At 37.9% G+C, this 24,688-nt stretch overlaps 1 protein-coding gene across 2 annotated transcripts in view; it reads left to right on the forward strand.

Moving 5' to 3' along the window:
- CFAP54 (cilia and flagella associated protein 54) overlaps positions 1–24,688 on the forward strand; it is a 389,915-nt gene that overhangs the window by 209,886 nt on the left and 155,341 nt on the right. For both annotated transcript variants that reach the window (XM_031936253.1, XM_023206706.3), the window contains 2 exons: positions 8,038–8,117; positions 9,974–10,134. In XM_031936253.1, the coding sequence (XP_031792113.1) occupies positions 8,038–8,117; positions 9,974–10,134 (241 nt within the window). The remainder of the gene's footprint in view (positions 1–8,037; positions 8,118–9,973; positions 10,135–24,688) is intronic.

Raw genomic sequence — 24,688 nt, forward strand, 5'->3', positions numbered from 1 at the left:
GTCTTAGTATTTGAATAATTTTAGTTTGAATAATTTCAGTGAGCCCTGACAGGATAGGTGCTGTCTCTAGATAACTGATAAGTGATTAGGGGAAGAGTGGCCTAGAGTAAGAGCCTAATAAAGGAGGTGGTAGGGGCATGGGCTCTTTAGTTTGCACATGAAAGGTGTGCTCACAGGTGAGTCTTTTACCATCTCTAGGAACTGGGAGGTCAGCAAGGCCCCAAATGTTGTCATTTCTGCATCAGACATACAGAATTTTTTTTTTTTTTTTTTTTGAGACAGAGTTTTGCTCTTGTTACCCAGGCTGGAGTGCAATGGTACAATCTAGGCTCACTGCACCCTCCGCCTCCCGAGTTCAAGCAATTCTCCTGCCTCAGTCTCCTGAGTAGCTGGGATTACAGGTGCCTGCCACCATGCCTGGATAATTTTTTTGTACTTTTAGTAGAGATGGGTTTTTATCATGTTAGCCAGGCTGATCTTGAGATGTACAGAAAATGTAAAGACATAATTAATATAGCCTCATAGAATGAGGTTGGGAAGTATTCCCTCCTCTTTTTTATTTTAGAAGAGTTTGTGAAGAATTGATATTAACTCTTTAAATGTTTGGTAGAATTCAACAGTGAAGACATCTGAGCTTGAACTTATATTTGTGGATAGCATTTTGATTAGTAATTCAATCTCTTTTTGTAGTTCACTTAAAATTGTCTATTTCTTGACTCAGTGTTGATAGTTTGTGTCTTTCTAGGAATTCATCCATTTCATCTGTGTTATTTAATTTATTGGCATACAATTTTTCATAGTCTTCCTTTATAATTCTTTTTTTGAAATTTGTAAGATTAGTAGTAATGTTTCCTCTTTCATTTCCAATTCTATTAATTTGAGTCTTTTCTCCGTTTGTCTTTCTCAGTCTAGCTATAGGTTTTTCGATTTTGTTGATTTCTTCTACTTTTTCTTCTATTTTCTATTTTATTATTATATATTTCAGTCTTTATTATTTTCTTTGTTAACTACCCTTACGAGTTGGGAAAAAAACTTAGAGGGGCTCCTGTGTTATCAGTGTTACTTTGCTTAAGCTAGAGACTCTGTCCCACAAGGTGGTGGGGCTGGGTGGAACAAGGGAACCCCGTCTTCTTAGTTGTGCCGGTTTGAAGTGAAGTTTCCATCTCATTGAACAGGCGAGGGGAAGAGAAGTAGTCATCTTTCTCCAAATACCGCAGACTTGTAGTACTGTTCTCACCACATTTTAGTAAGTGTTTTTGAGTAGATGTTTAATCATTTGCTGTATGGCTTTAGAATCATTTCCAGAGACTTCAAGCATTAAAAAACCAATACTTTTTACTAATTTAATGGGAAAAAACCCAATAATTTTTACTAATTTAATGGGAAAAAAACCAATAATTTTTACTAATTTAATGGGAAAGCTCTTCACATTGGGATGCCAGAAGTTAATCTGAACAATGTGTTTTTGAGATTTATCTATATTTATGTTTGTAGCTGTGGTTCCTTTATTTTCGTGTTATTTCTTCATGTACTGATGATAGATATTTAGACTGTTTTCTATAAACATTCTTGTACATGTCTCTGAGTGCTTATGAGTAAGAGCTTCTGTATATCTAGGAATGAATTGATGTGTCATATTTAACTTAAAATTTAAAGTTAATTAGTATCTCTACCCTCTTCATAGATCATTTTGCTCTGATCACCCCTTCCTACTTTTATAATTTGATAGCTTTAGGTTTTAGGGTTTTTTTTGTTAATGTGATGTTTAGACATTATACTATTTTTTTTTTCCACTCAATAGTTGTTTAGCTTTACCTACTTATCTGCTGTTTTCTTTGCTCACCATTACTTATTGTGTTTCAGACTTTGGACATCTCTTTTCTCTGAGATGTTATATCGTTTGTAAGTTTAGATGAATAGATAGTGTGTCATTATCATTTATTTAAAAAATCTGTCCTTTCCTTACAGAAATAAGAAATTCATTATATAATAAATTCTCATATGTACTAGGTTATGATTCTGTTTTCATTTTACTGTTTTAAAAATTAATATGTAATAGTTGTACACATATGTGGGGTATTTTTTTATATACACATAAAATGTGTAATGATCAAATCAGGGTAATTGGGATATTCCTTATCTCAAACACTTGTCATTTCTTTGTGTTGGGAACACTCTGAATCTTCTCTTCTGTTTTGGAATATACTATAAATTCTTGTTAACAGTAGTCACCCTACTGTGCTATCAAACACCAGAATTTATTTCTTCTATCTAATTGCATGTTTGTACCCACTAATGAACTTCTCTTCATCCCTCCTTCCCATCTCCCCTTCCCAGCCTCTAGTAACCACCATTCTCTCTACCTCCATGAAAAAAATTTTTTCTTAACTCCCACATATGAGCGAGAACAGGCAATGTTTTTCTTTCTGTGCCTGGCTTGTTTCACTTAACATATAAAGTACTCACACAACCCAACAGCAAAATAAACACAAGTAATTCAAATAAAAAGTAGGCAAAAGACCTGGGTAGATATTTATCAAAAGAAGACATATTAGTGGCCAAAAAGCATATGAGAAAATACTTACCATCCCTAATAATCAGGAAAATACAAATCAAAACCACGATGAGATGTAATCACACCCCAGTTAAAATGGCTTTTACCAAAAAGACAGAAAATAGCAAATGCTAGTGAGGATGTGGAGAAAGGAAAATGCTCATATACTGTTGGTGGAAATGTAAATTAGTACAACTATTGAAAACAGTATGGTCATTCCTCAAAAAACTGAAAGCAGAACTACTGTATGATCCAGAAATCTTTTCTATATATCCAAAAGAAAAGAAAATCAGTTTATCAAAGGAATACCTGCATTACCATGTTTATTGCAGCACTATTAACAATAGCCAAGATATGGAATCAACCTAAGTGTCCAGCAATGGATGAATGGATAAAGAAAATATGGTATATATACACAATGGAATATTATTCAGCCATAAAAAAGAATGAACTCTGGTCATTTGTAGCAACACGGATAGAACTGGAGGACATTATGTTAAGTGAAATAGGGTATGATTCTTGATTCTCTATTTCTACTACTGATTTTCCTGGCTTCTTGTGTTAATAAAATAGTTAATTTGATTTTATAACTGAAAACTATTTATTACCTCCTATGTTGTTTGAGAATTGAGAATGTAACAGTGGAAATAAACACAAAAATACTCTCTTAAAACTTGTTATGGTAGAAAAATACAGTAAATTAAATGAATAAAGGCATTGTGGGTTACATGGTAACAAGTGCTTTGGAAAGCAGGAAAGGGGGTTAGGGAGTATAGGAGTGGGGTGTAATTTAAAATAGGGTTGTCAGGAAGAGTCTTAATAAACAGGTGATATTTGAGCACAGGTCTAAAAGAGGAGAAGGAATGAGATGTGAGTTTCTGAGGAATAGTATTCTAGATTAAGGGAACAAATACCGAGACTCTGAGATGGGCATGTGGCTGGCATGCTTGAGGAACAGCTGGAGCCCAGTATGGCTGGAGCAGAGTGAACAAAGGTGAAAGTTCTAGGAGATGCTGTCAGGGAGATAACAGAGTGATTATGAAAGGATTTGAAGGTCATTATAAAATATTTGGCTTTTATTCTGAGCGAGTTGGAATACCACTGGAAAAGTTTTAAGAGGAAGAACTAAAAGTTTCTAAAGCCTAACTCTGGTTTCTGTATTGAGACTAGGTTAGGCTATGGGGTTAGGGGAACCAACAGGGTGAATAATTTGAAGAGCTTAATCATATTTCTTTTTAGAAGGCTATTGAATAATGCAATTAGAGCTTATGATGGCTTCAACAAGAGTAGTTGCAGTAGAGGTGGTGAGAAGTAGCCAGATTCTGGATATACCTTGAAGGTGGAGTCAAAAAGATTTGAAAGGGAAGATCAGAAGTTCACTTTGGGGCAGGTTAAGTGTGGGATGCCTTTTAAGCACCTGAATGGAACTAAAGAGTAGATAGTTTGAGATGTGATTCTGGAGCTCAGGAGAGAAGTCCACACTGAAGAAATGTTTCCCAATCATTAGCCTATAGATGGTATTTAAAGGCCTAAGACCGCGCGTCATCTCCATGGAAATGAGTTTAGATGGAGAAGAGACAGGAGAAATGCTTGGTTTCATCAACAAGAGATCAAATAAATGAGGGAGAATCCACAAAGGAGACTGAGAAAGGATGAGTGAACAAGGTGTTTTGAGGAGGAAGGAGTGATCAATTGAATCAAAAGGCCAAGGAAGATGGAGGTTGGACTTAACAAAAAGAATGTCATTGAAGAATCTAGAAGATGAACTTTGTTGAACTAACCCTTATTGAAGTGGAATCAAACAGAATGTGTGCAGGGGAATCAGAATGAATGGAGATAAATGGGGAGGCTGCTGAAAGGGACAAAAGAGGGTTTTTTGTTTTTTTTTTTTTAAACTGAAAAAGTAGCAGTCTGTTTTTGATTTGATGGGAATCATCAAATAGAAAGAGGGAAAATAATGATGATGCAAGGTGTGGAGTGAGGAGATTTCTAACTTGATACCCTTAGTAGGCAAGATGGGAATGGAACTAGCATTCAAGTGGAGGGTTTGGCCCTACATGGCAACATAAAATTCACCTATAATGACAAGTTGAAGGGCAGAGTGTATAGGTTCACATGCTAATGGATGGATAGATGTGTTGTACATATGTTTGCAAGTTATTTGGCAATTTCTTTGGTTTCTTCATTGGAATAGGAAACAAAGACGTCAACTGAGTGAGAACCAGGGAGGAAGTGTTGGAGATTTAAGGAGAGAAGAGAAGGGATGAAGTAGTTGTCTGAGAGCATAGGAGGGCATATGGACTAGGGAAATGGAGCAGGACTGCTGGGCAGCTTGCAGAGCCTTTTTGTATTTCTGTATGAATTTAAAGTGAGAAGAGTTAGCATGGTGTTTTTCCAGGCCACATTAAAATTCAGGGGTGCTGATGTCAACAGAGAATTGGATTTGCTGGGGCTTGGGGATTGACCAGGTGGGTGCCATAAAGGAGAAATGGGTAAGGAAATTTAAGGTGTTTGCAAGAGTGATTATGTTTGATGAACTAAGGAACTAAAGCTGGGTAAGGAGGGATGAGATGGCAGGGGGAAGAGAGGGAAAGGGAACAGTGAAACACTGGTAGTGTCAATGGATTGTGGGTTCTAGAAGGGGTGAGGTATTGCTGGATTCATGATTCCTGAAAGAACAATCTGGAAAAATATTAGTACTTTTGTCTGTTAAGGTCATCACTATTCACCCTTCACTTTTTCCTATTTTCCTTATATATTCTTAGGAATATTCTACCTGCATACTTCAAGGTAATTCAATCTGATTCTAAACAAGAAAACTACGATAACAAAAGACAAAAGGCACTTTTGGCTTTTTCATTGGAATTCGTTAAGATGCTTATATTAATTTTAATGTAATTTATATATTTTATTGTCTTCCTGTCCAAGAACATATTTTCTCATTTTTTCATATTTTGTGCCCTTTTAATTTTCCCTTCCTGGAGTTTACAATTAGGCCCATATTCTCTACTATCATTTGTATATAACATAGCAGCTAGTTCACTTACCAAGCTACTCCACTCAAATCAAAGACCAGGAAAAACTTTCAGTTTCCCCTTTTCTCCCATGCTTTTCCCTTCAGCAGGTGACATCACCTCACTTCACATCCAACTCCTGATTTTAGTTGATTTTAATTCTAGATTCTTACTAGTTTTCCTTTAGCATGTCCATTCTATTTCAATAACTTCATTTAGTGCTACCTTTTTACATATATAATTACCTGTTTAGAATTAAATATGTAGATTTTCTATCCTTTCCTCAGTATTTCTACATGTTAATCCTAGTCTTCTGGCTTCCATTAAAGCAGATAAGAGATCTATTTCTTTTGTTTTAGAAAATTTGATTTTTTGATTGGAGATGTTTCTCTTAATTCTTTTAGACCTGGGATTTGATTGGAAGCACATCTGCCTGATACCTGCCTAAACATTGAAAGAATCTGCATTTTGACAAAGCATTTCATTCCAGAAAGGTTTTTCTGGTACTCTGCTTGCACTTCCCTAAGTGTTCTTATTATTTTGGTTTCAATTTGTCATGCCTCCTAGCAGTCCTATTTCCCATTTGAGTTTCCTCTCCTTGCCTACTGAGCCCCTGTAGAAGTCAGGCTAAGCTGGTCTGTTGTAGCAAATTGGTCTTTAAATACCATGGCTTACCACAGCAAGGATTTAGTTCTTGCTCAGATTGACAAGGGGCTGTGTTTTGCAAAGCCACTCAGGTACCCAAGTGCTACTATCTTGGAGGCGCACCATCTGAAACACTCTGCTCTGACCTTGCATAGAAAGGCATAGGGTGGCACATGAGGCCTTAAATGGAACTCTGAAATTTAGTCTGGAATTCTTATTTAATTGGATCAGACCATATTTAAGTGCAAAGAGGGCAGGAAGTATGGCTTGCCGAGTGCTCAGAAAGGAGAGGAGCATGCATTAAGTGAACATGATTAGTCTGAACCACAGATCCTGGATATGGTGTTATTTTTGCTGGTCATCCCATTGGAGTTCCTGTCATGTTGGCATCAGCTATGCAATGGAGAAGGTGAAGTCAGTGAGATGTAGAGTGGCAGGCAGGTAACCAGCCTCTCCTAAGACATCAGGACTACTGTATCTCTTTGCCTATTGATGGCCTGTCTAGCTCTTCTTTTTATTCTAGAGGGGAACACTCATGTGGGACCCGTGTTAATTTTATCACACACAGGTTCATCAAAATGTCTAGATTAAACTCCTCCTAGGGTCTTTTGTATGGTAACATGCATTCCAGGCTTCTTTTGTACCATGTTCAGGCATTTGTTTTCTCTCCATCATTGTCTCTCTCATTCTTACTTTCTCCCTTAGGTGAGAAAGCCCAGTCCCAGATCCTCCTGCTGGGCCTTCCAAGAGCCCTAGCCCTCCCTCATCCTCAGCTGACCCCTAGATTCAGACCCTCATAATTTAGGAGACTAGCCAGGTAGGGAAGGTTGGTGTTGAAAGAGGAGAGGAAGTTAGGTGTATTAAGTTCCATGTTATTTTAGAATTCTTCTACGCACTTAACAAACTTAATTTTTTCAGGTGGATATATTTTTCTGTTATTTGTAGTAAAATGATTTGTGGTTCATCTTTCTCTCCCATAGTCCAGAAGCCCAGTTGAATGAAGCAGGCAAAGACTGTGATCTGAATTCTCTCACTTCTCCACAGTTCAGAATAAAAGCAGAGTTTGGATCGTGGATGAAGATTTTGAAAGAGATATTCGAGTATTGTGGATTATGCTGTTCCAACTGGTCTCACGCTCAACTCTTAGACTGAGGGACATGTGCACAGCAGAAGAACTGATGCTTCCACAGAGATCTTATTGAAATGTTAGAGGAGAAACTATATCAGTAGCCAGTAGCTTGAATAACATCACTAAATACCTAAAGAATTCTTTCAGAATTGTCTGATTTGTTGTAAGAATCAGCTTCAGCCTTCTAATATATGACATTAGGGACTATTTGATATAGGAATATGCTTCTATATTCCTGTGTTTCTATATTATCATTGTGTTTTTAAAAAAAATTATTAAACTTATGGATAGTTTTCCTGTGAATGATGAATTTTAAAAACTATTAATAGAATTAGTGTGGGTGCAGTGGCTATATATATGCCTATAATCCCAGCACTTTGGGAGGCCAAGATGGGCAGATCACTTGAGCTCAGGAGTTCAAGACTAGTCTGGCCAACATGGTGAAACCCCATCTCTACAAAAAATACAAAAATTAGCCGGGCATGGTGGTGGCCTATAGTCCCAGCTACTCGGCAGGCTGAGATGAGAAGATGGCTTGAGCCCAGGAGGCAAAGGTTGCAGTGAGCTGAGATTGTGACACTGTGCTCCAGCCTGGGTGACAGAGCCAGACCCTGTCTCAGAAAAATAAACCTAGAATTAATATTTACACTAACCATAGGTATTCTTGGTCCTTCCAAAATTTTGTGTCTTTATAGAGCTATATTCAAAGGATGATGGAAGTTCATTTTATAATCTTACAAAACTTAAAGATGAGATCACTCTTAGCATGCTAAAGGTAAGTTTGAAATTGTTTTCAAACCATAATAAGTTAGTTACCAAAAATGCACTATTAGGCCCTGGATGGGCGTGCTATCAGAGTTATTCTTGCTCTTGTGAGAGCAATTACCTTTTCTTGCGTAAGAATGGGTTGGAGTCAGAGATGGAGTTTACTCCTCATGAGAAAAGTGGATGTCCAGCTTTGACTTCACAACCTGATTAAAGTGCTTCAGAAAATATGATTTGGCTGGGCATGGTGGCTCACACCTGTAATCTCAGCACTTTGGGAGGCCGAACTGGGCGGATCACCTGAGGTCGTGAGTTCAAGACCAGCCTGACCAACATGTAGAAATCCCGTCTCTACTAAAAATACAAAATTAGCCGGGTGTGGTGGTGCATGCCTGTAATCCCAGCTACTCAGGAGGCTGAGGCAGGAGAATCACTTGAACCCAGGAGGTAGAGGTTGCGGTGAGCCAAGATCGCGCCACTGCATTCCACTCTGGGCAACAAGAGCGAAACTCCATTTCAAAAAAAACATGATTCATTATTTGGTGGAATATGAGTATTCAATGCCCTGTTTATCATTTCCCAATAATAGTGATGACAATGGCAACAACAGCTTTTGCATGATTATTTAATTTTTATAACTTTATGATGTAGGTAGTAATCAATTTTGAACTGTGCTGTGCTGAACCGTGAGAAAACTGAGACTTAGACGTCTAACAATTTGACTAACATCATACAGCTAATAAAATATAGATCCAAGGGCTGCATCTTTTTGATTCAAAATCCACATTCACATTCTTAAACGTTATGCTAAATTGCCCTAATATTTATGTAATATTCACTGCTCTGCACAAGTACATTTTTAGTGGCCTGTCACTTGAAAGATTGGTTGGTCCCTTTATCTTCTGCCATGTCAGGTTGCTATTTACTATTGATTGTCTACTGTAAAAATCTCATTATCTTCACATTACCAACTAGGTGACCATACTATAACTTGAAATACAGTTGATCTGTATTATTCACAGATTCTGTGTTTGCTAATTTACAGATCCACTGAAATTTATTTGTAGTCTGAAAATCAATACTCTTGGCACTTAGTTGGCTATTCGTGAACACATACAGAGCACAGAAAAATTTGAGCTGCCCAATCACACATTCCCAGCTGAGTCGAACAAGGAGATGCTCTGACTTTTTGTTGCCACTCACGTACTGTAAACAAGTGTCCTTTTCATGGTCTGTTTAGTACCATGCTTTTTGCATTTTTGTCAATATTTACAATGACCCTCCAGCATAGTGCTGAAGTGCTGTGGAGCATTTCTAAGTTAAGAGGGCTGTGATGACCCGGAGAAACTATGTGTGTTAGATAAGCTTCCTTCAGAAGTGAGTGCTATTGGCTGTGAGTTGAAGGTTAGCGAATTAACAGTGTATGTTAAATATACTGTTATATATCCTTAGCCATAAACACACATTAAACAAGGCTATGTATTGAGCAGTTAATGAAAATGTTGTGACCAGAGGCTCTCAGGTACTTTTCTCCATATCTCCCCTAGGAGCAATGGCTCAGTGTCCAGTAATAAGTGTTTGCGAGAACTTTATAGAACATAACTACTGTGAATAGTAAGCACCAGCTGTGCATAAAAGAAAAGGTCACTGTCGTTCATGCTGATGCTTGCTTTCACTTTCCTTTTCATTTTCTGTTGCCTTTTCCCTTTTTGCTGAACTCTCTTCTCTGATGATTAGATACCGAGTTCCTTTTTGGTCTTCCATTCACTGTTACTTTTCAGTACATGAAAAATATTTGCTAAAGAAGAAAGAGACATTATTTGTATTATTTCTGAACTCACGTGATGTGTGGTATCCTTTCCTTAGTCGATGTTACTGATGGAAGCTGAGGACAGGTTAAACTTCCTTCTGTCCGAGGTGGAACAGAAGACCCTGTCTGAGTGCTCTGCTGGCGAACTGGAGATTGTGGTGGAGGCCAGGCTTCAGCTGGCTGCGGTTGCTCTGCAGAGGCACCGGGCAGCATACAGGTACGTCTCTCCATGCACAGGGGAGGGATACCTTTGAAGAGAGTTTCCTCACCCTAGTTTGTTAAATAGACTTAAATTTTATGTAAGTTTTAGAAATTCCTGTATCCATAGTTTGTTTGCTTTTTATTATTCAGGGAAGTTTGCATACGTGATCACACTTGAAATTATAGTTCTGGCTGGGTGCAGTGGCTCATGCCTGTAATCCTAGCACTTAGGGAGGTTGAGGCGGGGAGATCACTTGAGGCCAGGAGTTGGAGACCAGGCTGGCAAACATGGCGAAACCCCATCTCTACTAAAAATATGAAAATTAACCAGGCTTTGTGGCGGCGCCTGTAATCCCAGCTACTTGGGTGGCTAAGGCAGGAGAATCACTTGAGCCCAGGAGGCAGAGATTGCAGTGAGCTGAGATCGCCCCATTGCCCTCCAGCCTGGGTGACAGAGCGAGAGTCTGTCTCAAAAAAAAAAAAAAAAAAAAATTACAGTTCTCAATAAAGTGATTATTTATGAAGGCACACAGCTGGGTTGTTTAATTTCATATATAGAATGAACAAATTCACAAGACAGGGATGCCCTCTCTCACCACTCCTATTCAACATAGTGTTGGAAGTTCTGGCGAGGGCAATCAGGCAAGAGAGAGAAGTAATGGGTATTTAGTTAGGAAAAGAGGAAGTCAAATTGTCCCTGTTTGCAGATGACATGATTGTATATTTAGAAAACCCCATCGTCTCAGTCCAAAATCTCCTTAAGCTGATAAGCAACTTCAGCAAAGTCTTAGGATACAAAATCAATGTGCAAAATTCACAAGCATTCTTATACACCAATAACAGACAGAGAGCCAAATCATGAATGACCTCCCATTCACAATTGCTTCAAAGAGAATAAAATACCTAGGAATCCAACTTACAAGGGATGTGAAGGATCTCTTCAAGGAGAACTACAAACCACTGCTCAGCAAAATAAAAGAGGATACAAAAAATGGAAGAACATTCCATGCTCATGGATAGGAAGAATAAATATTGTGAAAATAGCCATACTGCCCAAGGTAATTTATAGATTCAATGCCATCCCCATCAAGCTACCGATGACTTTCTTCACAGAATTGGAAAAAACTACTTTAAAGTTCATATGGAACCAAAAAAGAGCCCGCATTGCCAAGTCAATCCTAAGCCAAAAGAACAAAGCTGGAGGCATCATGCCACCTGACTTCAAACTGTACTACAAGGCTGCAGTAACTAAAACAGCATAGTACTGGTACCAAAACAGAGATGTAGACCAATGGAACAGAATAGAGCCCTCAGAAATAATACCACACATCTACAACCATCTGATCTTTGACAAAGCTGACAAAAACAAGAAATGGGGAAAGGATTCCCTATTTAATAAATGGTGCTGGGAAAACTGTCTAGCCATATGTAGAAAGCTGACACTGGATGCCTTCCTTACACCTTACAAAAAATTAATTCAAGATGGATTAAAGACTTAACTGTTAGACCTAAAACCATTAAAACCCTAGAAAAAAACCTTGGCAATACCGTTCAGGACATAGGCATGGGCAAGGACTTCATGACTAAAACACCAAAAGCAATGGCAACAAAAGCCAAAAATGATAAATGAGATCTAATTAAAGAGCTTCTGCACAGCAAAAGAAACTACCATCAGAGTGAACAGGCAACCTACAGAATGAGAGAAAATTTTTACAATCTACCCATCTGACAAAGAATCTACAAAGAACTTAAACAAATTTACAAGAAAAAATCAAACAACCCTATCAAAAAGTGGATGAAGGATATGAACAGACACTTCTCAAAAGAAGACATTTATGCAGCCAACAGACACATGAAAAAATGCTCATCACTCGCCATCAGAGAAATGCAAATCAAAACCACAATGAGATACCATCTCATTGTGAGATACCAGTTAGAATGGCGATCATTAAAAAGTCAGGAAACAACAGGTGCTGGAGAGGATGTGGAGAAATAGGAATGCTTTTACACTATTGGTGGGACTGTAAACTAGTTCAACCATTGTGGAAGACAGTGTGGCGATTCCTCAAGGATCTAGAACTAGAAATACCATTTGACCCAGCCATCCCATTACTGGGCATATACCCAAAGGGTTATAAATCATGATGCTATAAAGACACATGCACACATATGTTTATTGTGGCACTATTCACAATAGCAAAGACTTGGAACCAACCCAAATGTCCATCAATGATAGACTGGTTTAAGAAAATGTGGCACATATACACCATGGAATACTATGCAGCCATAAAAAAGGATGAGTTCATGTCCTTTATAGGGACATGAATGAAACTAGAAACCATCATTCTGAGCAAACTATCATAAGGACAGAAAACCAACTGTGGCATGTTCTCACTCATAGGTGGGAATTGAACAATGAGAACACATAGACACAGGGTGGGGAACATCACACACCGGGGTCTGCCAGGGAGTGGGGGGAGCGGGGAGGGATAGCATTAGGAGAAATACCTAATGTAAATGACGAGTTAATGGGTGCAGTACACCAACATGGCACATATGTACATATATAACAAACCTGCACGTTGTGCACATGTACTCTAGAATTTAAAGTAAAACAAAACAAAAAAAAAGAATGAACAAATTAACAATGCTTTGATTTTTTAAATACATTTAATTTCCTTTTTAAAAAGACTAAACCTTTTTACAAATAAAGCCTAAAATTGTTTTTTTCTAAAACATTGAATTAAAATATTAAAAACAAACCTATTTTGAAAAAGTAACAGTTTCTGCATCATATTGCACTGAACTATTTAAGAAACTTGTAGGTGGCTAAATATTTAAATATGCTGCAATTGTTAGTGTCAGCTCTTTCATTTAGTTTGTTCATCGACCTATTTATTTAGTCAACCAGTATCTGTTAACTCTGTCATTGCCAGACTCTGATCTAGGCAGTGAAGATATAAAGATGCATAGAATACAATTTCTGTATCCATTTGCTCACAGATATATAAGCAGTCAGGTAGAGTAGTAAAAATAATATTATAGTGCTTTTTTCATATTTAATAATATGGAAATCTACATTCAAGAGTTTCTCCATGCCATTTGTGATAAACACTTCTATCATGAGGTCCTCTGACACATTCAGTAATGATTCATCTAATAATGCATACATTTCTTATCATTCATTAATTCATTAAAAAATAAGTTTGTGCACCTTCAATATGCTAGACACTGTTCCAGGCTCCTGGCAGGTATCAGTGGCCCAATACTCATATATACAATCTAGACAAAATATATGACAATACTTTCTAAAATCTTGCCCTGTATTCTAATAGATAATAAACTTGCTGACAATAAACTATAAATGCAAGTGAATTACAGAGTGTGGACAAAAATGGTAAGTGCTATGGGGAATATAAGGAGTAGAGATTGGAGGGGGAGGAGTTACCACTTTAAAATTGTGTGGTTGTAATAAAGAGTGTGACTCCATTTTGATGTTCGATGGCTGCCAGCTTTCAAGCCCGACCACTCCCCTTCTCTTTCTGCCCCCGACCTGAGCAAGCAGATAAGAAAGCCCATCTCTTCCCTCCTTTGGTGTTAGTGGAAAGCTCAAGCCATGTAAGTCCTGGCCCATGTGCAGGAACTCTTACCCCAGTGCCACCCACCAACCACCATAAAACTCCAAGCCAGTCTCTTTTCCTTGCTCTCTCCATACATTTTCCCACCTGTTTGGGAACCTGCTCTGATCTTCTTGGAAGGTCTCATGTGAGCAGTACCCTCTTTCATACCCTCTTGACGTGTGTGTATGTGGGATCAGTCGTGACATCTGAACCACATTTTGGGTGGTCAGGGCAGGCTTCATTGATGAGGTGACATCTGAGCAAAGTACTTAAATGAGAAAATTATCCATGCAAATATATCTATAGAGAAAGTGTTACAGGCCATGGAAACATGCCTGATACACGTTTGAGGGACAGCTCAAGATCTCTTGTGGCTAGGGTGGAGTGAGTGAGGGGCAGAGTTACAAGGGAGATCTGCAGAGAGGTAACTGGTGTACAAGAACATTACATAGGACCTTTTGGCCAGGGTAAAGACTGACCTTGAGTGAAGTGGGGAGTCATTGTAGAGTTTTGAGCAGAGGAGGGACATGATCTGATTTTCATTGTAAAGGGATGGCTCTTGCTGCTAGTGTGAGAATTGATTATAAGAGGAAAAGGGTGTGAAAGCAAGGAGATGAATTAAGGAGGCTATTATAATAACAGAAATATGGTGGTGGTTCTTACTAGTGTGATAGCACTGGAGGTAATGAGAAGTACTTGGATTCTGAGTAAATTTTGAAGGTAGAGCCATTCGATTTTACAGATACTGAATATAAGTTGTGAGAAAAAGAGAGGAGTCAAAAAAGAAGTGGTCGTTAACTGAAATGGGAAGATTGTGGGGGTGCAGCTTATTTAGCAGAAACATCAGGGGTTAAAATTTGAATGCATGTAGTTTGAGATGTCCCTTAGATGTACAATTGAAGATGTCAAGTATTCTGAGAGCCTTTAGAATATACGCAGTGTTATTCAAATGTTCCCAGCACAAAGAGAAGATAAATGTGTAAGGTGATGGATATACCAATCACCGCTATTTAATTATTACACATTAAGTAATGTATCAAAATATTTTATGTACCCTGGAAATATATATGTCTATTAAGCATCAATAAAAAATACAGTGATAAAAATGATACAAATTTAAAAGTACAGTATAACAACTAAACAAAAAAAATAAAGACAGCATTTTAATACTGGATGAGTTCTATTAGGGAGTATAAATGGATGGAAGAGAGAAAAGGACCAAGGACCAAGCCCTGAGTTTTGTATTCCAACTTTATGAGACTGGGGAAAATGAGGAACCAGGAAAGGAGACTGAGAAGAAGTGACCGGTAAGATAGAAGAAAACCAGAGATTATGGAATCCTGAAAGCCAAGTGAAGAAAGTGATCGAGGAGAATGGAGTGACCAACTGTGCCACAAGCTTCTGATAGATTGAGTAAGGTAAGGATAGAGGTTTGGACCCCTGGATTTAGCATGGAGGCCAATGGTGACCTTCACAGGAGTAACATTAGAAGATGCTTGGGAAAGATTATGTTTAGAGTGATTTATGAGAGAGTGGGAAGAGATAAATTGGAGTCCACAAATAAAGATGATTCTTGAGAAGAGTTTTACTATGAAGGAGAGTAGAGAAAGATGGTGACTGCAATTGGTAGAAGTAGGGTGAAGACAAATTCTCTTGAGATGAGAGAGATGATAATGAAAAAGACCCAGTACAGATGTTCTGATATGATTGGCACACAGTAGACTAGGAGGCTAGTCCAGTCTTCTCTTTTTCTCTAATACAGAATAAAGTTATCCTCTACTTTGGGAATACAGAATAGTCTCTGGGGGCTAGCCAGGAGACTAGCTGCCTGCCAGGAACACAGATGCAAAAAGTCACCCAAGATAAATCAGTTCCCCAGGCTGATGCCATTAGAAATTGTGGGGTCGAAATTGGCAGCATCCATGAAATGCAGAAACCCTGAGAAGTTAGTTTAAAATGGTCCTGACATCATAGAGCTGGAGCAGAGGTAAACCCTCAACAGTCTCATAGAGGTTAACCCAGGAAATGCAAGACTTCTATGGAAAATAACTCCCATTAAAGATAGCACCGAGTCAAATATTGTAAATCAGATGAAGAAACAGTCATAACAGAGAGTTAGCAGACACAATAAATGGCAGACTTCACAGCCCAAGAAATAAACTGTTCAAAGATAGGAAGGATAGAAGAGAATCTACAAAGCAACAATGAGACAAAATAAAATGAATTTGGAAAACAGCCAAATAGAAATTCTATAAATGAAAAAATATAGTCACTGAATGAGAAAAGAAATGATCAAGTTAGATGAAAAATATTTTTTTCTCTCCTTATTTTTTTCATTTATAATGAAATTCCATACATTAAACCCCATTCAAACTGAAATTTCGAAGAGGAGTTACATTTAAGACTTTGAGACTGTCATTCTCTTTAAACAGGAGAATCCCACTTATGTGTTTCCCAAAGGGGAAGTCAATTCAGCAGAAATCCTCATTTGCTTTGATTGGAAACATATAATCATCTCATCAGTATAAGCCTACAAGCTTTGACTAAAGACTGTTCCATGACTAACCACATCTAAATCTAGATGACAGCAGAGGTGTTGGGAGATTTATAAGTTTTTGTAGTTTTTAAGCAGTGATGAAAATCTGTAAAGAATGTTTGGAACAGTGATTCTCAAAGTGTGCTCTGCAGATCTCTGGGGGTGTCTCCCAGACCCCCTGGGCATGGGGGTGTACATGAGGTCAGAACCGTATGAATAAAACTAAGACAGCGTTTTCCTTATTCACTGTGTCTTTCACGTTGATGCTACAGAAGCAACAATGATAAGACTTCTGGCGCCTCACCATGAATCGAAGCAGCAGCCCCAAACTGTACTAGTAGCCATTGCTGTCTTCACTCCTGCACACTTGTAATTAAAAAAAAAATGCCAGTTTGACTTAAGAATGCCCCTGGTGAGGCAGTAAAATCTTGAGCTTATAAGTCTCTCTCCTTGGATATATATTTTTAACATCTTATGGGAATATTATAGGGGAAATATGCCTAGGTATGTCTGCTGCTTATGAAAGCTGATGGTTGACTTGAAGAAGAATGTGTGTGACTGAATTGAGAGTTGGACAGGCTGCTTTCTACATGGAATACCATTTTCATTGGAAAAACAACGGACAAATTGTGGTTATTCAGACTTGAGTATTTGGCAAACATTTTATTGAAAATGAGCAAAGTGAGTATGCCACTTCTAAGGAAAGAACTGATAGTATTTGTTGCCAATGATAGAATTTAAACTTTCACAGGAAAACTAGAAGTTTGGGAGACTTGTATGAGCCACCACAAGCTTGACAATTTTCTAATGTTTAAATTTTTTTCTGTCAGATTGGTAGAAATACTAAAAACATGACTTTAAAAAATATTGTATAATAAAATGCTTCAACATTTGGTGAATCTGTATAACTCAGGGAGACAATATTTCCTAAATGATTGATGCATAATGTTACAAAATCCCAGTGAACAAGATAGAGCAGTAGATTTTAATGGAACAAAGTAGGAAAAGTTCATCAATATGTGGTATTAGATTCTACATTGCAACAAACTTTAAAAAAACTATCACTTGTCACATGATAATTGTCACTTTGATACTACGTTGGTGTAGTATCAAAGAAGAATATTAAAACAGTTATTTGAAGCAGCTGTTAATGTACTTCTCCCATTTCCAATGACTGTGTGACTCCTAATCTTCATACACTTTAACCAAAACAATATTTTACAAAAGACTGAGTGTAGAAAAAGATATGAACAATCTTCTGTTAAGTAGGGGTGAGTGTGTGTGTGTGTGTGTGTGTGTGTGTGTGTGTGTGTGTGTTCAGAGTCTTGCTGTGTCACCCAGGCTGGAGTGCAGTAGCAGGATCTCAGCTGATTGCAACCTCTGCCTCCCGGGTTCAAGTGATTCTCATGTCTCAGCTTCCTCAGTAGCTGGGACTACAGGTGCACACCATAACGCATGGCTAAATTTTGTATTTTTAGTAGAGGTGGGGTTTCACCATGTTGGCCAGGCTGGTCTCAAACTTCTGACCTCAAGTGATCCACCTGCCTTGGCCTCCCAAAGTGCTGGGATTACAAGCATAAGCCACCATGTCTGGCCACTTGGTAGTTTGTTTTTTATTAAACCAGACATTGGAGAGATCCATGGCATTCTTCTCATGAACTTTTTTGAAAATATAATTGTTTGCATAAAATATTTTATTTATGTTAACATGTAATAGGTTCACTATTTTTATTTGAAGAGGATTTAATGTTAAGGAAACTAAGACATTTTTAGCTGAATTTCTAATGTTGGCAAATGTTGATGGAGCTCTTTTGGGTTCTCAATAATTTTTAGAGGTGTAAAAAGGTGCTGAGAATAAAAAGCTTGAGAACCACTGGCTTAGAATATTGTCACATGTATAGCTATCTTTAAGGACATATGATAGTTGATAGTAGAATAGTCTTAGCGTAATAACATACCATTTTCCCCATTGGAGTTTGAAGGGAGAATAAATTTTTACTATATAATTCTCTATAGAACTTTTTTTTCCCTAAACTATGTGTTGGAGAGCAACAGCAGCCCTAGCAAATATTTATCATTTACCTTCATTCTTTCCGCAGCTCTCTGTGTATCCTATACCCTTTTGGTATGAAGGATATGAGTGGTTTTTATTCTTTTTAGGGAGGAAGAATGAAATGAGAAACTAAAAATTACAAAATGGCCATAGAAAGGACTGTCATAATAGAACTTTAATTTGAAAACCAGATAGACATATGCAAATAGTGTGCAAGTATATCAGAATAGCTCCTATTTTAAATACATGAACCTGGCCCTTGGGACAAACCTGCAAAAAACTTTGATGTTATTGCCTTTTTGGAGCAGAGTTGTCATTTAGGGGAAGCCTACTGTCAAGATGAATGAGTTTTTCTCATGTGAACTTTACCCCCTGTGAGCTTCTGTTTGGGCACTGCTGAGAGTGTTGGACAGTCCCTTTTCCAAATGATGGTTAGCTTGACATTTCATGATACTTCTAATAAAACTATGTGTCAAAGAAATTGAAAGGCACATTCCCTAGGGTGACAGGTAGAGTGAGCCGCATAGATTTTATGAGAACAAACTGACCATTTTTGTCATGAATGTTAATAAGAAATAAATGGGATCAAAGTTATTCAAATTGTATTTCTACTTCTTCTAGGGCTGCCTCTTTCTTTCAAAATCCTGTGGGGTTTGTTTTAATAAGTGTTCCTTCCTATTCTCCTTTATATTTAATCTATTGTTTAAATGGAAAAATATTTGGGCCTTCTAATTTTGTGTCAAAATGAAATTTTCTTTTGGGATTTTAGACTGTTGGCAGTAGGTAATCCTTGCATACTTTCGATCTGTCTAGTGTAGTGGAGAAACAAGAAATTTTCCATTCTGCAACTGAGCAGTACCAAGTGGATTAGGACATACTGTTTGTCTTATATTTTATTCATTAAATTTTTGGGTTAGCAAGATGCCAAACCTCACAGCTTGTTTCTCTTAAAGTCAGAATTTGGGTTTTAAAATGAGAAGAATGGAATGGGTACCATTTTCTTTTTCCAGGGTTTTCTATCAGCCATGCTGAGTTAGCCTTGGAAGCTACTGAGTAAATGAGGTGCCTCCGAAATGTGTGTAGCCTTGAAGAAGGAAGAGTGTGGGGAGGGCACGTTTCCTGTGCACACAGTCTCCCTGCTATGTGTGTTGTTGTTGTTGTTATTTTCTTGGTTAGTTTTATTTTAAATAAAAAACAAGTTAATTATGGTATCTTAGAAAATGTTCTACAAATATCTAAACCATTTTAATTGCTTAGCAAAATCTTGAGAGTTTAAAATTCAGTAACTGCTAAGAGATTGGGATGTTAACAAATTAGAAAAAAAAAATCAATTTAGTCTCTCCCCACCTCTCCTGAGCAATTCAATACACTAATAATGATAATGGCTAGCATGCATTATCTGCCTCTGTTTGCCAAGCACTCCTATTTGCTAAGCACACTCCATGCTTACTAGAATGTCAGCTCTATGAAGACAGGGATTCTTGTTTGTCTTCTTTACTACTGTATTCATAGCCCCTAGATTTCTTCCTGGCCCATAGCAGATACTCAATATGTACTTTTGGATTATTATAAGGATTAAGTAAGATCTTTATTTTATGAAAGGATCTTATTTAATCCTTATAATAATCTCATGTCATGAAGTTTGCACTGTTATTATTATCATTACCGCTTTATAGATGATGAGATTGTTAATTGGGGTTCCCAAGATCACACAGTTAATGTATGGCAAAAGTGGGATTTGACCTCTCTCTCTCCAGTGTATGAATTTTTAAAAATTAGGTTATTTCACATGAACTAAAAAGTTTTTTTTTTAGTAGAAAAAATACAATTAAATAAGAGAATCTCTAGAAAGATATATCTCTAAAATTACAACTGACTACAAAGAAAAATGTCAACTGATTTAATCTGTGAAATATTTTAATTTTTATAAGTACAATAACAACAAAAACAATTACACCAACAATACATGGAAAAAGAAGACTTTACTTCCAGTAAATATGACAACTAGTTCCTTTCATTTTTACATAAAATTGCTGATAAAATTGATAAAAAGACACTGTTAATAAATGGGCAAATACCATAAACTTTTCATCAAAAAGAAGAAGTTATAACTAGTATGTATACACCTGGAAAAATATCTATCCACTTACAAAGTGAAGTTAAAGCAATGAATGAGGTCCAGATTTCTACCTGAAAAATAGCATTGGGGTAGTATTCCCTGATAGGTTCTCTACCAACTTCCCATTGAAAGACATGTTGCCCCACGGAGATAGAAAAATACAAAAGCTTTAATAGAATTGAAAACTAAGCATAGTAATTCAACTTTTGTAAGAAATGAGAAAACTTTTTTTCAAATGGTACCCATAGATGAAGATGGAGTCAGAACCACAAGGGATCATCTACATCCACTTTATTCCCTGAAAGGGGCAACATCGTGGGCCAGGAAAGAAGAGTGGTCCCTCTACCTTCTAAGCACATAACTCAAAAGGGATTCATCATCCAAAAACCTGGGCAGGTGCCCTAACACTGTGTGGGGGCTTAAGGAACGACTCCAGCCAACAGAAGAGATCCGTCTCATGGTTAAGACTGAGGAATGAGGCAGTGATTCTGTAAAAATGACTAGTGGTGGGTACTGGAGCTAGTTTGGGCTCAGTGTAAATAATGATAAGTTTGCATAACTGAAAACAGATGTCAAAACTAATTCCTGAAAAAGGTGATAAAGTATAAAGATAACTAACAATGACCTGGGGATAATATATCAGATTATAATAACCAAGTGGATGTGGGAGAGATAGGGTAATTAAAAATTCTGAAATTCTTCATCCTATGTGTAGGGAATCAAAATATGTTGGTTCATTTTATGCATTGAGAAATAGAGAAGCAGAGTAGAGAAATTATGTTTTTAAGATGGATTAATGGAGAGGTGTGTTTTGGAAAATATTAAACATAACTGCTATTAGAATCTAAACCAGAATATATATATTTCAAATCAGTGTGGAAAATAAAAGGGAAATAGTCTTATGGCAGAAGACACAAAAGAAAGGAAAAAGAAAGAATATACTCAGAAAGCATAAAATAATAGAAGAAAACAAGGCATGTTAATTATGCTCATAAATGTAAAATTGTTGAAACACACTGGATTTGTGAGGATGTTTTGGTTGCAAGTGACAGAATCCCAACTTCTGCCAAATCAGCCAAAGGGGAAACTTTCTGATTCATGTGACTACAAAGCTGGTGAAGACAGATGTAAGGATGGGCCTGAGGGTTTACTGAGAGCAAAGGCTTGAGTGCTCCTGGAATCACCTAATTCCATCTTCTTTCAGCCTTATGTGTTAGCTTTATTTGATCAGATTGGCTTCCTCTACAGTGCTGGATACATGTCTGCCACTAGATCAAGACTTCGAATGCTCCCAAATTTACCACAGAGAGAGCCCAAGACTGTCTCTTGCTTCAGGTTCAGATACCAGGGAAGCTGATTGGCCCAGCTTGGCTCACGTGCTCATCCCTGGTCCCAAGCACCATGGCCAAGGAGGCAGGGTCATGAAAGAATGTGGAAGCCCTCACTAAGAACTAAGAAGAGGGGGTAGGCAAAAGAAGGAGAATAATGTCCCAGAAGGATGGGATGTTTGATGCTTTTCTTAGAACAGAAGAAGAATGCTACTCAAAGTAGTAAATATAAAATTGAACCATAAATCACTGTCAAAAATGATCCAGACATCTTTAATACTAAAAGGATTTTTAATTATCAAAGATACTAAGAAAAGGTAAAGAAACAAAGATGGCAATATCAGTATTATGCTAAGTAGGATGCAAGGCAAAAAGCATTGAACTGCACCTAGAGTACCATTGATATTGATGAAAGGTACAGTCAACAGTGGCTATATAACAGCCATAAATATGGCACTAACTCTATATGGATAGCAAAAATTCAACAAAACCAAACTTGTTAGAAACTGTGAAAAGACAGAGATGGTGTCATGGAATAACGAATAAGGGTGCAGACTCAGGGGCTGATTGCCTGAGTTTTGAACCTGGCCCCTCTTTCTAACTGTGTGACTTGGATCAAATTATTTAACATTTCTGTGTCTTCATTTTCTAATCTGGAAAATAGGGATGATAATAGTACATGTTGAGGATCCCTTATCCGAAATGTCTGAGGGAAGAAGTGTTTCAGATTTCAGATTTTTTGGGGGGATTTTGGAATATTTGCATTATTCTAGTTGAACATCCCAAATCTGAAAATTTGACATCTGAAATGCCTTGACTAGCATTTATTTTGAGTGTCATGTCAGCACTCAAAAAGCTTTAGATCTTGAAGAATTTTTGATTTTTGGATGTGGGATGCTCAACTTGTATTTATATTCCTTGTAGACTTGTGGTGGGGAGTGAATGAATTTATTCACAGAAAGTGCTTAATAGAGTACCTGTCAGGTGGGAAACACTTCGTAAATACCAGTTATGATTTTTTTTTAAAGGATTTTGGAGAAAAAAGACCATTTCTGTGGCCAATGTTAGCACAATATTTTCAGTTTTTAATATAACATATTGACCAAAAATATAGGCTTTAGAAATGTAATTTAAACACTGAGCATATGTACCCATTCTGAGAGCCTTCTTACAGGATCCATGAACACTGATGCAGGTGAACATACACTGCACCAGAATCTCAGTGACTGATCCAAAGGAGGATGGAGCACGGACTGCAGCCTGGGGATTGGGAGGGCCCTGGAATGTGTAAATCTGATTTACAGCTTGAAGAAATCACTGTGGGTGCTGTATGGAGACCAGGACTGCAAGGGCAAGAGTCATAGCAGGAAACTGGTTAGGAAGCTACTGGGGTCATCCAGCCTGGAGATGATGGCAGCTTGGATGAAGGCGTTAGCAGTGGAGGAGATGAGGGAGCCCTATTTGGAAGGCGAAGCCTGTTGATGGATTGAATGTAAAGTGCGAGTCACAGAGAGGAAGTCATGGCAACTACTGGGTTCTGCCTGTGGGATGGAGGACAGGGATGAGGAGTGGGTTTGGGTGGAGGAGATAGAAGCGAGGGGGGTCTGCTTTTAACTTGCTGTTACTGGTCTCATAGGACTGTTGTAGCAAAGTACCAAAAACTGGGTGGCTGAAAGCTAGGAATTTCATTGTCTGACAGTCCTCGAGGCAAGACTTCTGAAATCAAGGTGTCAATGGGGCCACACTTGTTCTGGTGGCTCTAGGGGAGAATCCTTGCTTGCCTCTTCCGGCTTCTGGCATTTGCCGGCAGTCCTTGGCGTTCCTCGGCTTGTAGGTGCATCAATCCTGTTGCATGGCCATCTTCTCCCTGTATGTCTTCACATCACCTTCCCTCTGTGCATGTCTGTCTATGTCCAAATATACCCCCCCCCTTTTTTTTTGAGACGGGGTCTCACTCTGTTGTCGGGCTGGAGTGCAATGGCGCTATCTCGGCTCACTGGAACCTCTGCCTCCTGTATTCAAGCGATTCTCCTGCCTCAGCCACCCGAGTAGCTGGGACTACAGGTGCCGCCACCACGCCCAGCTAATTTTTTGTATTTTTAGTAGAGATGGGGTTTCACCGTGTTAGCCAGGATGGCCTCGATCTCCTGACCTCGTGATCTGCCCGCCTTGGCCTCCCAAAGTGCTGGGATTACAGGTGTGAGCCACTGTGCCCGGCCCAAACCTCCCTTTTTATAGAAACACTGGTCATACTGGATTAGGACCCAGCCTAATGTTCTCATTTTCACTTGGTTGTTTCTGTAATGAACTTATTTCCGAGTAAGGTCACATTTTGAGGTACGGGGTCTTGGGACCTCAACATACCTTTTGGGGAGACAAAATTCAACTCATAACACCTGTTAAATGTGACTGTCGATTAACTTTTTAAGTGGAGCTGTTAAATGGGGAAATTGGATGGATATATTGTCATATTGTCCATAGGCCTTCATCCAGTTTTTTTTTTTTTTTTTTGATGTGTGTATGATGAGCATCTTCAGACATACAGAATGTTCTGTATTTTGAATTTTGTTTTGGAATACATTTTCAAAAGAAGATGGCTCTTAATATATACCATTAAAATATTTTGAAGAAGTGTGATGCCAATGTTAAATTTACTATTCTACAGGGGAGGAGGATATAATGGCTTAAAATGCAGACAAATTTATGCATGGAGCAACAGGAAGTAAAAAATTATTAACTCCTGGTCTCCATTTTTTTGATAGAGTACATTTCCTTTCTGGCACTGCTAGACACAGATTAAGCAATAATTAAGCTTGAGTTTCTAAGTGTAGTAGCATTAAATAACACAGTTCCATAACCTCAGAAAGCTGGAGAATCACGTTCTGATGTACATAAAATACAAAATATTAAAATG

Source organism: Piliocolobus tephrosceles, chromosome 10 (genome assembly GCF_002776525.5).
Source record: "Piliocolobus tephrosceles isolate RC106 chromosome 10, ASM277652v3, whole genome shotgun sequence".
NCBI classification, from domain to species: Eukaryota; Metazoa; Chordata; class Mammalia; order Primates; family Cercopithecidae; genus Piliocolobus; species Piliocolobus tephrosceles.